At 40.7% G+C, this 12,471-nt stretch overlaps 1 protein-coding gene across 1 annotated transcript in view; it reads right to left on the bottom strand.

The window, feature by feature from the left end:
* Positions 1 to 4,033, bottom strand: part of met (MET proto-oncogene, receptor tyrosine kinase) — a 70,322-nt gene extending 66,289 nt beyond the window's left edge. The window contains exons 1-2 of the mRNA XM_044192819.1: positions 3,686 to 4,033; positions 931 to 2,122 (exon numbers count right to left, since the gene is read on the bottom strand). Of these exons, the coding sequence (XP_044048754.1) occupies positions 931 to 2,121 (1,191 nt within the window). The 5' untranslated portion in view covers position 2,122; positions 3,686 to 4,033. The remainder of the gene's footprint in view (positions 1 to 930; positions 2,123 to 3,685) is intronic.
* Between the last annotated feature and the right edge of the window lie 8,438 nt (positions 4,034 to 12,471).

The raw sequence follows: 12,471 nt of genomic DNA, 5'->3' as shown, positions 1-12,471 counted from the left end.
AGGATTTTTAGAACACCTCAAACGTCATATTAAACCAGAGTGGTCAGTGGTCAAGGGGGACAAGTCAGGAGCAGGTCATGCTTTAGCGTCTTGCTCAAGAACACTGACACAAGGACAGAGATCCTGTAGACACACTGGCTGCCTGAACCTGAGACCACCCAGTTACTGAGACAGTCTCTCCAGCCAACAAGTTAACCTGCTTGCAGTGAATAAACAGCCAAGGCCTATAACTCTACAAGATAAAAACCAAGCCATGCATAACTGATAGAGGCTTATTTTATGTGTCTAAGAGACATCGTAAAACCACATCAAACTTAGTTGCTGATTTGCAGAGACTGTAAATTTGTCTTTTGGATTCAATCAACATCACTCTGGATAAAAAGTTACCACCTAAATGTCTAAAATACCATTGTTGAGCAAGGAATTTTGCAATTTACTTCTGGTGTTTGTGTTGGGCATCAGCTTCAGTGTGCAGAAAAAACTACAAATATATGAATATATGACCTGTACACTAAGACAGACCATATCAAATGCATTGTAAATATATACATTTGAACCTACCAAGTTTGTGCAGGCTGCACACTAAGCTCCTTAAAGAGAAATCAGTCTCTCTGTTGAGTAATAAAAGTAATAGAAAGTGTCACCAGTTTACATATTAATACAGCAGTAGCCATTGTAGAGGTTGCCATCACACATACCTGCAGCAACTCTAGTTTAATCAGTCTCAAACCTAACAAAAGTCAGGACTGAGTAGATAGAATTTGGCCTCATTAATTAAAACAAGTCGTGGGTTTAAAAATCCATTGTGCTTTTTTGACAGTTGAGAAAAGAGCAACATTTGCATTTCCCTCCAAAAAAATACAAATGCAAAGAAGGAGTTCTACAATGGCTACCCCTACACAGTAACCCCAGCCCCCTCCCAGCTCTTACCACATTGTAGCAGGACTTCTTGTCTGATCCAGTGAAGTGATACGGGTCTACTGTGTTGCACCTCTGCATGTACATCTTGAACATGTTGTTGATGTGTTTCAGAGACATGATGCAGACGGCTGAGTTAGAGGTCGGCTCTGGAGAGTTTGGCTTTCCCCGGGCAAAGGCGGCGAACAGCACGTCATCATCTTCCTCCACTTTCAGCTGCTTCTGTAGTTCAACATCAGTGCCCACCTTGGTGACATGGGCTGCCTGGAGGATGTTGAATACCCTCAGATCTTCCGTGGAGCGTCGTCGCTTTTTATCTGTGCTGATGCATTCAAGTGGCATCTCCACGTAACGGCGGATCACAGGGTCCGAGGAGCACATACGGACTATGCGGGTGTGGTAGGCCTGGGAGTCCCTGTTCACCCGCTGCACTGTGAGGAAGTAGGTGAAAGGTCCATTGTGGAAGGAGTAAACATATCGCAGGTAGTAGTTTCCACGTAGAGATGGAATCAGGTCCATGTATGAGCGGTTGGAGAAGAAAGTGAAGCCGTTTTGGCTTGTCTTCATCTTACGCAGAGAAATGGTATGGGGATGTGTTGCACTGCTTGATATGTTTCCTATGCCTGGGATCTCAGAGTTCCCCACAAAAAACTTGATGACGTTGCTCTCCACATTGAGCACCTGAGAGCCTGAGGGGCTGACCACAACATCCGAGTTGCTGGGTTGACCTTTGCCTTTCCACACCTTATCGCCGAAGCAGTAGACCTGTTCGTCTATGGTTTTTGGGCTAATGTCGTCATCCAGGACATGACGGCGGCAAATGCCATTGTCTGCAGAGCCACAGCTGTACAACCCCTTATCGTAAATGTTCTCCACCACCAAGGCAATGTTGTGGTTGTCCACCCTGCCGCTGCTGGTCAGTTTCTGGCCGCAAGTCTCGTTGGCAAGCAGCGGCCCCGTGTGGTACTCTGACAGTTTTGTGAGGTTCGGGGCCAGGGCATAGATTCTGTTTACAGCCCCGACGTAGATGATCCCATCCAGCGTCACCATGTTCTGGATGGGGAAGTCTGCAGTGAACGTTGGGAGCTCGTACGTGACCGAGAGGTTGAGTTTGTTGGTCTCGGGTGATTTATCACACTGGCCCTGCGAACTGGGACACAAGGCCCACAGCAGCATGATGGCATGAAGCGAGTGGAGATTCATCCTGTTCCAGAAATAAGAGACATGAGAAATGAGTTGGTAAAACATCCCTGCTGGAACACAAAGAACTCAAAACATTCATCATAGATATCTTTGAATAGGTGGCCTCAATTGTCTGGAGTGTGAATGTGTGGAAAAAGGGGCAGTCTGTGCTGAATAGGGATCACTGAGAAGAAACAAGGGGGCCATCGAAATCCCATTTTAGACTCATAAAAGGAACTGTGTCAGGGTATAAGACCAGGGTTTACTCACTTCACCACAAGCAGTGAAACCATTCATACTGAAGTAATTGGAGGCTTTATGGTGACACAAAGCTTTAATATCAGACTCCTAATCATCAGCGCTTCTACTTCTGACTCCACTGACCCTAGAAAAGCCAGCAGTGAGACCTGGGTGAGCACTTCTGCGGTGCTCAGCTCTGTTCCCAAGAGACCACAGCGAGAGGCAAAGCAGTGAATCACCCAGAGAGCCGCCCGCTCTGCAGGGCAATGCAACCATGGGCCTAAGTTTAGACAGCAAGGGCCCAAGGGAGCAGAGATAAACTCAATTAAAACAAAAGAGGCAGGAGGGAGAAGGCAAGGGGGACTATCCTGCAAAATGATAAATAACCCCAGCAACTAAATGGTAATCACTGGGAGACGCATTTAGTGGAGGGAGGGATGGAGGGAGAGCAACACCAGAGAATTTGCTAAATGTGCATTTGCATGCTCTCTATCTGGATGTGGTTTTAACACAGATGTAAACCAAAACAAGGCAATAACATCCAGCACAGTATGTTTGGTTTTTGGTTTTTACACTCATGGCCACAGTGATGCATAAACTCCCTGTGGGCACATTTTGACTGATTTCTGACTTATGGCTCACTGTTAAAAGCCTTTTTTTTTTGAGCAAGTCTGAGGGAGAAAGCTCAGTTTTTCATATTATCACAGTGTTTCAGGGAGAAGAGACAGATAGATCTAACAGGTGCTTGTAGACAAACTCCTATGGAAGTTTAGAGCAGAAAATATTACTAATATGTGCCAAAGACATAATAAAAGACTGAGGCAACACTCTAGGAGGATAATGGTTGATTTTGTAGAAAATAAAGATAAAAAGGAGTATAAATTTAGAACCCAAAACACACGTTAAGATTCTGTTTTAGAATATTACACAGTATTAGGGCCAGTTTTCTTTTATTAAACATACGGTGAGATGAGTATCGTCTAGTTTATGAGTAACATATTATTGCGCACCTGCACCAAACACAATACATTTATAGCTTCATCGCATGGTTGTTTTTTCAAAGGACAAAAGGAGGTGGGAAATAGTGAAAATGTTTTCATTTTGAGAGGAAAGTGACTCATGGCGAAACGTCTCAGAAAACACAAATGGGAAGTTGGTGAAATGGTTTTAGGAGCCAGAAAAAACATTTCAAAACAGGCTGTGATATCCAGAGGAGGAGGAGGAGAGGGTCAGGAGTTTCAGGGTCAGGGTCTCTGCGTTTTTACGCATGAAAATACAGTTTGAGTAAAACGATAAAAGAGCAAAGTAAAGAAACTGTTTTAAAATGTATAGATAATAAACTCACCTGTTAGCGAGCAACAGTGTTGTACGTTCCTTTGATTCAAATCATATTCTGCTAGTCTCTCCAAGAGCGGGACTTGTTGACTTTCTCATCAAGTCCAAACTGAACGCTGTAGATTTTCACTTCTCCGCGAAAAAAAAATCCTAGAAAAAGTGGCCAGGATTTTGTTCTCAATATTGCTTTGCCTGTTTTCCACTAGTTAAACTCTAGTTCGTTGCTCTCCAGCTCAAACCTGTGAGACTCAACACTGACTGACTGACTACATCCAGCAGAAACACGCTGCTGCTGCTCTCAGATCTCAGCTCCTCTGGTGGCGCGTAAAGCTCCGCCTCTTTCTCTCCAAACCCTGTGACGCGTCCAGGTGCTGCTGCAGCTCCTCGGTCTGTGGAGCTCAGCTGAGACAGACACACAGGTAGGAAGGCAGAGCTGGAAAACTGAGCAAACAATAAATTATGAGCTCTAGTTAGTGATTATTTTGTGGCCCACAACCACCAATTACAACAAAATCAGTTAGATTTTCAAAGAAGCGCTACTTTTTGCATCATTAAATGCATTATTTTATGTATAATGACCTTATTGAACATAAATCTAATTGGTTTTGAGAGATTTATTCATCAGATCCAATTATTCTTGAATCAGACTCTGAAGAGGTGGCTTTAAACCATAAAGCATATTTTACAGACAACATAGGCTACTAATGTGCCCTTGTGACCAATAAAACACCATAAATGTTAAAAATCAAACAAAACCCAAAGACAAAGTCACATAGACTACTTCATTCTTTCTTCTTCTTCCACCTGACTCTCCTCCAGCACCCCTGTGAGTCAGACGACTGGTTGTCATGTTAAAATGGCTCACTTAGCCATAAATAATGAGCCAAGTTATAAAGGCTAAACCAACTGTGTGTAGTGTCTCAGCCATGAATCACAGTGGCCAGCACAAAAAAATCCTTTGTCCCACTTCCTGAATGGAGGGCAGTTGGAATGAAGACTGGAAACCCTGATAACAGAGTGTGGATGCAGAATTAATAGGTACAGAGCTGCTGAGGAGCGGCACAGCGGCTGTTTGCACTCACTTTCTGACAAACACAGTGACATGTGAGGGTTTAATGAGACAGACAGTCAGGGGACCAGTGTGTTCAAGAGGGTAGACGAGTGATCTGTGAATCTGTGACATCTTCTGTGTAAGACTAGACATATCACTCAGTATGTGGATGTAATAAGTGTTTCAGTGAGCTAAAGTGTCATTACTCCATAATAGTTTCCCCTTTTTCCAGTTTTTAACTATAGAAAGGCTCAGCTGCTTTTGCTAAATTCATTCTTAGAATTGAAACTGATCATCCTTGACTTCACATAGAGACATTTTCTGGACAACCCCCCCTGAAATACATCATCCTCTTTCCTTTCTACTCTTAACTCCCTGATTTCCCAGAGGACAACACTGTTACCTCTGACATCACACCAGAGAGCCCTTACACTGTCCCTGTACATCATTAACCTCTATTTCATCTCAAAAGACCATTGAAGAGGAATCTTCATACAAAAAATGAAATTGTAAAGCAACTTAATAGTATAATAATAAATAGAGAATTAAATTGAATGAAAGACAGAGTAAACAAACCAGAAATAATTTATGAAATCAGTGCTCAGAGAAGATCATTAAACAAATAGTTTGACATTTATTCACTTTTGTGACAAGCGTTACATTAGCTTAGCATAGCATAAAGACTGAAAACAGGGGGAAACGGCTAATCTGACTCTGTCCAAAGGAAACAAAATCCACCCACCAGCACCTCTAAAGCGCACTAATCAACACGTTGTATCTTGTTTGTTTGATCCATACAAAAACTGAAGTGTAAAAACAACACTTCATGGTTTTACAGGGGGTTATGCACATGACTACTTTTTGCCACGGTGCAGTAACTTCTTGGAGTTTTTTTTGTCACCATGAGGTTGCCAGGCAACAGGAATACACGAATAAGCGTATTTCCCCAAATGCTGAATTATTCCTTTAGGTTCACAAATTTTAAGCATAATTATGATCAAATTCAAGCTGAGAAATCAAGCTGTTTTACTGGATTCAGCCATTTTGCCCAACAATGACATGAAACCCCTGCCGTATCTCTCTTTTACTTGCTCACTTATTTGATATTAAATCTGGTTGAAAGCATTAACTAAATGCCCCAAATGTAATTAAATTCAAGTGTGCTCCTTCGAAAAAAGTACGCTTATAAAAGGCCATTGTCCATAATCTTCTTTTACTTCTTACTAATGAGCTAGAAGTTTCACAATACACTCCTTCACTCTCTGTAGTCTGTGTTTGTTAGAGGAACAGTGTTTTGCCATACCTCAGGGCACTTCTGATGCAGTTGTCAAGGGGTGTGTCTGACACAGGGTGTGTGTGTCTGACTGTATACCCGAGGGGTGTGTCTATGTGGCTCCTGTGGTGGTAAACTCCATTTTGGCTCAGGCCCTTGTCTTGGCGGGGAGCAGCAGAAGAAGAAGAAAAAGGTTGGTTCAGTGGTGAACCTCACACTGCTGGCATGCAGAATATGGAAACCCCAAAGTATGACACGTGCTTCAGGAATGATCTGCATCCTGCACCCACAACACCTGCAGCACAACAACTATTCGCTTTCTATTTTCTGTGCATGTTTTGGTTGAGGCTGCACATTAGCTGAGATAAAAGGAGAAGATTTGGCTTTATAGTTTGTGAAAGTGTGAAGTGGCATTAAAGGGTCAGTTCATCTAAATTACAAAAAACAGGGACACTGTTACTGGAATTGAATGTTGCTGTTGTATTTTTAAATGGATGAACTGGAACACTGACTGCGAGCCAGGCCTTATCGCCCAACATCAGCGGCCCACATCACTAATGCAAATCCCTGCAGCTAGGTTCCAAAATCTGGTGGAAAGCTTGAAACAAGAAGAGTGGAGGCTGTTATAGCAGCAGTTGAATGCCCATAGTTTTGGAATGAGATGGGTTCTAATTTTTGGTGTCCACCTACTTTTGGCCATGCACTACATGGCCAAACCTGTCCAAAGCTGTTCAAGTAAAACTAAAACTATCTACATGACAAAATACCACTTAGGGTAAGTGAGAAAATATGTTTTTTTGTCATTTGAGTGAAGTGACCCTTTAAATTCCACTACAACAGTCTATCTAGTTTATACAGTCTATGCTACAACAGCAGACAGCTGACTTATTATGGCGCCATCTGCTGGTGCTCGAGTGAACAGGCAGTTTTGGTTGAATAGAAACTGAAGAGACTAATCTTATAGACAAAAACGAGTGATTATCAGGGAGGAGTCTTGACTCTTGAGTCTTGTTCGAACCCTTCTTGTGCACCTAAACCTAGTCCAGCAGAGGTTGTTTATCACCTGCAGGGTCAATACAAACCCTGGTTAACTGCTGACCGGGACAGTAAACTCTGATTGATGCTCTTGATCCATCAGAGGCCCCGGCTGCTTCATTCTGTGGATGGAGTCTTTACCTCTCGCAGTTCCTGTAGCTCATGGACGGAGCGGTGATTAAGTGTGCTGCCTTCATCACTCAGCTGTGTATCGCTATAGACAGGCTTCTTCAACAGAATCTTTACAGTTCATGACAGATAACGACAGAGCGGTTCATAAAAGATTACATGAAAGGTGAAGGGAGGATACTCTTGTCTATATAGTAACTCTTAACGAGAGAGCAGTTCAGTGTCTACATCAAGGAGTCAATTCTGTTAAAGAAGACTGCTGACAAATATCAAGTGTAGATTTCAGTTAATGTCTGGGCTCTGCAGTGTGTCTAAAATGACTAAAAATACTATAATGAGATTTTTCTTGGTGAAAAAGTTGCACCTGTTTATCTAATCCTCACCTGTTCTGCTGCTGCATTGCATTCTGGTTTATTTGATGCTACTCGGGGAGTAGAAACTGGTATCTCTGCCTGTTTTATCTGCTTGGATACCACAAAAGCTAAACGAGCTGCTGTAAATGTCTAACTGCACTGCAGGAAACCTTCATTCTAACAGGTAATTAATTAATTCTCACATTCAGGCTTTAAAATGTATTTTTCATGACAATAAAAAAAACAACAACCCCTGGAGTCTGGGAGTTTGACTTGCTGCAGGAAGTTTTAGAATTGGATGTAAAGTGTATGAAGAATAAGGCCCATATTACAGAAATGACACTTTTTTCAGGGAAAAAGCTGATTTTATTTTTATTAGAAATAAAAGATTTTGGTCCTTTGTTGCTTTTTGACATTGCTTTTTTTTTAAAAATGCATTTCGTGCTCACTGATATATTATGTCTAAAAATTTTTCCTGCCTAGACTGAACCTTTTGTTGCCTTTTGGTTACAACTATGCCAGTCAGCAGACCACCATGCTGGAAGGCTTCATGTCTGGAGAGATCAGTGCTGCCATCTTCCATTACCAGTGTGTTAGATAAAGGCACTTCTAATGAAAAAGGAAATCAAAAGAGTACAATCTCATACATTACAGGAAATGGTTACTGCGGCAGACAGGCAAGAAAACTGTGAGTCAAGACATTGCTGCTGCGTCCGTATCTGCCAATCTGCTCATATCAAGAGCCACCGAAGGAGATCAGTGGAAGTATAAATATAATAAAGAAGAAGCGGTATCAACTCAGGAAAGTACACAGCTGGCTTTTAGACCACGCAGTCCATCCATATCCATGTGATGAGATGTTTAAGATGTTTAAGCTCAGAAGGTTTAATGATGTTAAGTTTCAGTTGATTAGACAGCTTAAAGCGATCGAGAATAACACTAAGGATTTCAGTAACAGGACGTTTGTTTCAAATGTCAGAAAATCAACTTAAAAACATCTTCAACATATTTTATAATTTTGTGCAAAGCAGATCATTTTGATGTTTTGATGATCAGCTTTGTACACACACTGTAAAGAAATCCACTCTTACCCCGCTAAGTAGGTGAAATAACTACGCTACAGATTTACAGAACAAATGTTTTTGCTCTTTGCAAAATAAAAAGGTCTTTACGGCATTCATTATGCTAGATTGCTCCATTTCCATTTCCCTCTGCTGTGTCAGTCTCATCTTGTTAAACTGTTTATGGGAAGGCTCCGCTTCAAGAGCTCTTAACTCTTCCATTCTGGTTGTTGATCTGTGGAAGCTTTGACTAAAATAAATCACACTCAAGTGCCAGGTGACGGTACAACATCTGGGCTTTATGCTGCGTGTGCCTTTGCCTTTTCCCCATACTGTATATATATATTTACGCTTATTCTCCTCTGTTTAATCATCTCCTTCTTCCTATTTTAGTAGTTTTCTGTAAGTATTAATATCTATATACATTTATATATAAGCATTCACAATTTCATTATAAAATAACATTTTATAAAGCCTTATTTCTGTAGCTCCTCATAACTTGGAGAGGATAGAGGATGTGGTCTTGTTGATTTACTGGGCCGTCTGATGGTGTCTTACTTCCTGCTCGTCTTTGTTCTGGAGTGTGTGAATTAACAAAAGATACACAAGTCAACTTTAAACACACCTGTAGAGGAGGGCAGCACACATTTTGGTCAGTTGTCAAGACAACAATCAGCCAGTTTTCAGAACAAAAGAGTTTTGTTCTGTAAACCAACAGAGCAATCAATGTTCAAACGGTAATATGTTTTTCAGTTGTTATCCAGTGAAAAGCACAACATTTTACATTTTTTTCATCAAAACAGGTGACCTGATTGACAACAAAATATATCGTCACTGAAGTAACAACCAATGTGGCATTTTCACAAGTAAATGTATGTTTTGCTCTCCAGTAACACTACAGCGATTTAATCATGTCCAGTTCCTGAAAGCGCTATGCAATTGCTGTTCTGAACGTACTGCTCATTTTTTACTTAAAATGATGCGTTAAGTTTCCAGTTTGTTTTGAATAAACAGAGGCAGAACATGGACAGTAATGAAGAAAATGACGTTGTCACAAAGGTTGATTGATAGGTGACCTTTGGGAAATGCAGTGCAGAAACAGCACAGCAAAGAGCAATAAAACTTGAGACAGAATCAATAAAGGAATATGTCACAGATTCCCCCTGTGAGATTTGTTGTATTACCTTGTCTCAAACAGATGTGGTAAAAGTGACGTATCCTTTCAAATTACTGAATGACTTACGGAGAACCAGGTGTGCTGGGGGGGGGGCGACATCTGTAAAGGGCTGGTGTGGTGGACGCTGAGCTTGAGGGGATGGATCTGTGCCAGCCTTCCTCTTGCTTGATGTCATAGCACGCTTCATCATCTTCACTATTCACTGCTTTAACAGCTGACAGAGCGTGAGGCCAAAAACTATTCGGATTGTTTCTCTGAAAATGTTGGATGTGGGATGTGTGTGTGTGTGTGAGTGTGTGGAAAGTCTTGTTTTTATTACAAGTCTGGTTACAAAGGAGCTTCTGTAAATTCATCAACAGCCAAAGCAAATTTAAGAGACTGAAAGTAAATTACAGCATAAAGCATTACAGATGTGGTACAACTGTACAAAAAAAGCAATTGCTGTTCCTTTCTGTTAATAGGAGGCCTCTGAAATCATCAGAGGTGCCATTTTCAAAAATCAAATTAAGGTTTATATTTTTCAGTATATGACTCCTGTGTCCTTTGCACTATCTTATGTAATTCTGCGTATTTATATTATGCTGCAAGGATAATATCCAAGGAGTTCCAAAGAAGTGAATTTAAAAGCCAAATATTATCATTGAGAAATGCAGGTTGAATTTCCTTTAGTATACCTGAAAAATCACATTTAACTAAAGCAAATCCAGGTACAATAAACACAATATAAGGATAAGAGACAGCTCATTGTGCAATATGTAAGATAAGACAAAGATTATGAATTCCATCGATTTCCATGTGAATTCAGACTTGATGTCCTGCAGGCAAACAGCCAGAGAGCTTGTTGTGTGGGGTCAGGGCAAACCAGGACAGCAGCAGCTTCCCTGAGGGTTTGTTTGTTGAAACCAAACAAAGAGGACATGCTGGAGAACACAGAGGGCAGTGTGTGTGATTTGACCCGAGAATCTGGCTTTGTAAAAAACGTCAGAAATGTGTTTCAGCTGCAGATGTCTGTTAACAGATCAGGAAGGCCAGAGCTCCCCTGGACTGCAGACGAATGTGCAGTCAGTCAGCGCCCACTGATGGTTGTGAGCCACCAGCAACAGGCTGTACACTGCAAATAATCCACTTGTGCAAAAAAGAAAATGATTGTGTAATCTAGAGAAATTTGTAGGTATCAAACCAAGCAAAGTTGGCTTTAAAAATATACGTTTTATTTTCAGCTTTCCCATTTCACAAATCAAGAGGAAAGACAATAAAGTAAGACAAAAGAACAAAATACATACAACAAAATAAAATTATAAGTTGCGTGGATTGGAGAAGATATTTCAAAATAGGTTAAGTTTTCAATTTAGCAGTTGTGGAAAGGCCCCCTTATCTCTGAAACACTTTTCTGTGTTTCTGAATTAACAGAATGTCGTTGCTTCATTTTAATGATCTCGCTTAACCATTTTTCAGAACAATCTATTTCATGGTGGCTCTCACTTTCATATTTCATATGACTGTATATGCCATTGTGGGCAATGTTTCAAATCAGTGATCTGGACTGCTTTATGAAAATCTTGGATTTTTTTTATAATTTTTCCAACAATGTGATGAAGTGCCTTAATTTGTCAGGTATTTACTTGATTACATTCCTGTCTGTTTTTTTAAATCCATAAAGTTTTACAAATGAAGCCTTCCATATTCAAAGCCTTCCAGCTTTGAATATGAGTGTGACAACCATGCAATCCACTTTTCAGACTTTTTTCTTTTCAGCTCTAGCTGAGAAATTAGATTGAAAACTCACTTAGACAAATTAAAACATGTTGAAACCAACTGTGCAAATGGCTCTTTATATGATTCTTTTCTTGGGTAAGAAAAAATTATTTAATTATTCTGAAATATATGACTTTCTTGAATTGCCCTTATAAAAGTCTATGCTGAACAAAACATTTTATAACCAATTAATTAAAATGAGATTAGAAATATCTCTTGATTGAATGACCTGTCCAAGAGAGTCGTATAAATGGCAAACACAGAACTCTCACAAAATGCACACTAGCAAAGTAAACCAAAATTCACCATATAAACTCTCAAAAGGCAGCAGTCCTGCAGCAGAACAGTTGGGTCAGGGGTCAGGCCTTAAAAGATTTTAGCTAAACAAAGCTTACAGAGAGCTGAAGTGACGTAGATGTGAAAGTATCTTCTGAACCACCATCTTCAGGAAAGTGTGAGTGAGTGAGTGTCTCTACTTGATGTATTTTGACAGCAACAAATCACACAGAATCACTGAGAACTTTCTCTCTAATCACTGCTGTGTCTGATGTGTCTGCTGCGAGAGGAAACAGCTGCTGACCCGGCAGCCCTCCAGGTGGTTAAAAGCCGCAGTGTTTATGTCACCTGGTCTCTGACTTTCCACTGACGAACACTGCTGACACTGACTGAGTCATCGAAAGAAGAGACTGAACATCATGTCTACCTTACGTTTGCCATGTACGTTATCTAGCTGCTATCTCACTCTTTTACCACAGGATGCTTGTTCAGTTGACAACCAAATAATTTAGGTTTAATCTACTGTGGTTCACAATTTGGACAGGAGTTATATGCCTAACATGTTATGAATCATCTGAAGAGGACAGATAAAGCAGTCAACACTTAGATGGTACTCTCATAAAAATATCAGTGTTGATATATTCATGTCAAATATGCAAAACCTCCCACCACTAACAGTGTTATGT

Source organism: Siniperca chuatsi, linkage group LG4 (assembly GCF_020085105.1).
Source record: "Siniperca chuatsi isolate FFG_IHB_CAS linkage group LG4, ASM2008510v1, whole genome shotgun sequence".
In the NCBI taxonomy this organism is placed as follows: Eukaryota; Metazoa; Chordata; class Actinopteri; order Centrarchiformes; family Sinipercidae; genus Siniperca; species Siniperca chuatsi.
Note: the sequence above shows the minus strand (reverse complement) of the source record. Positions and strands in the feature narration are given on the sequence as shown.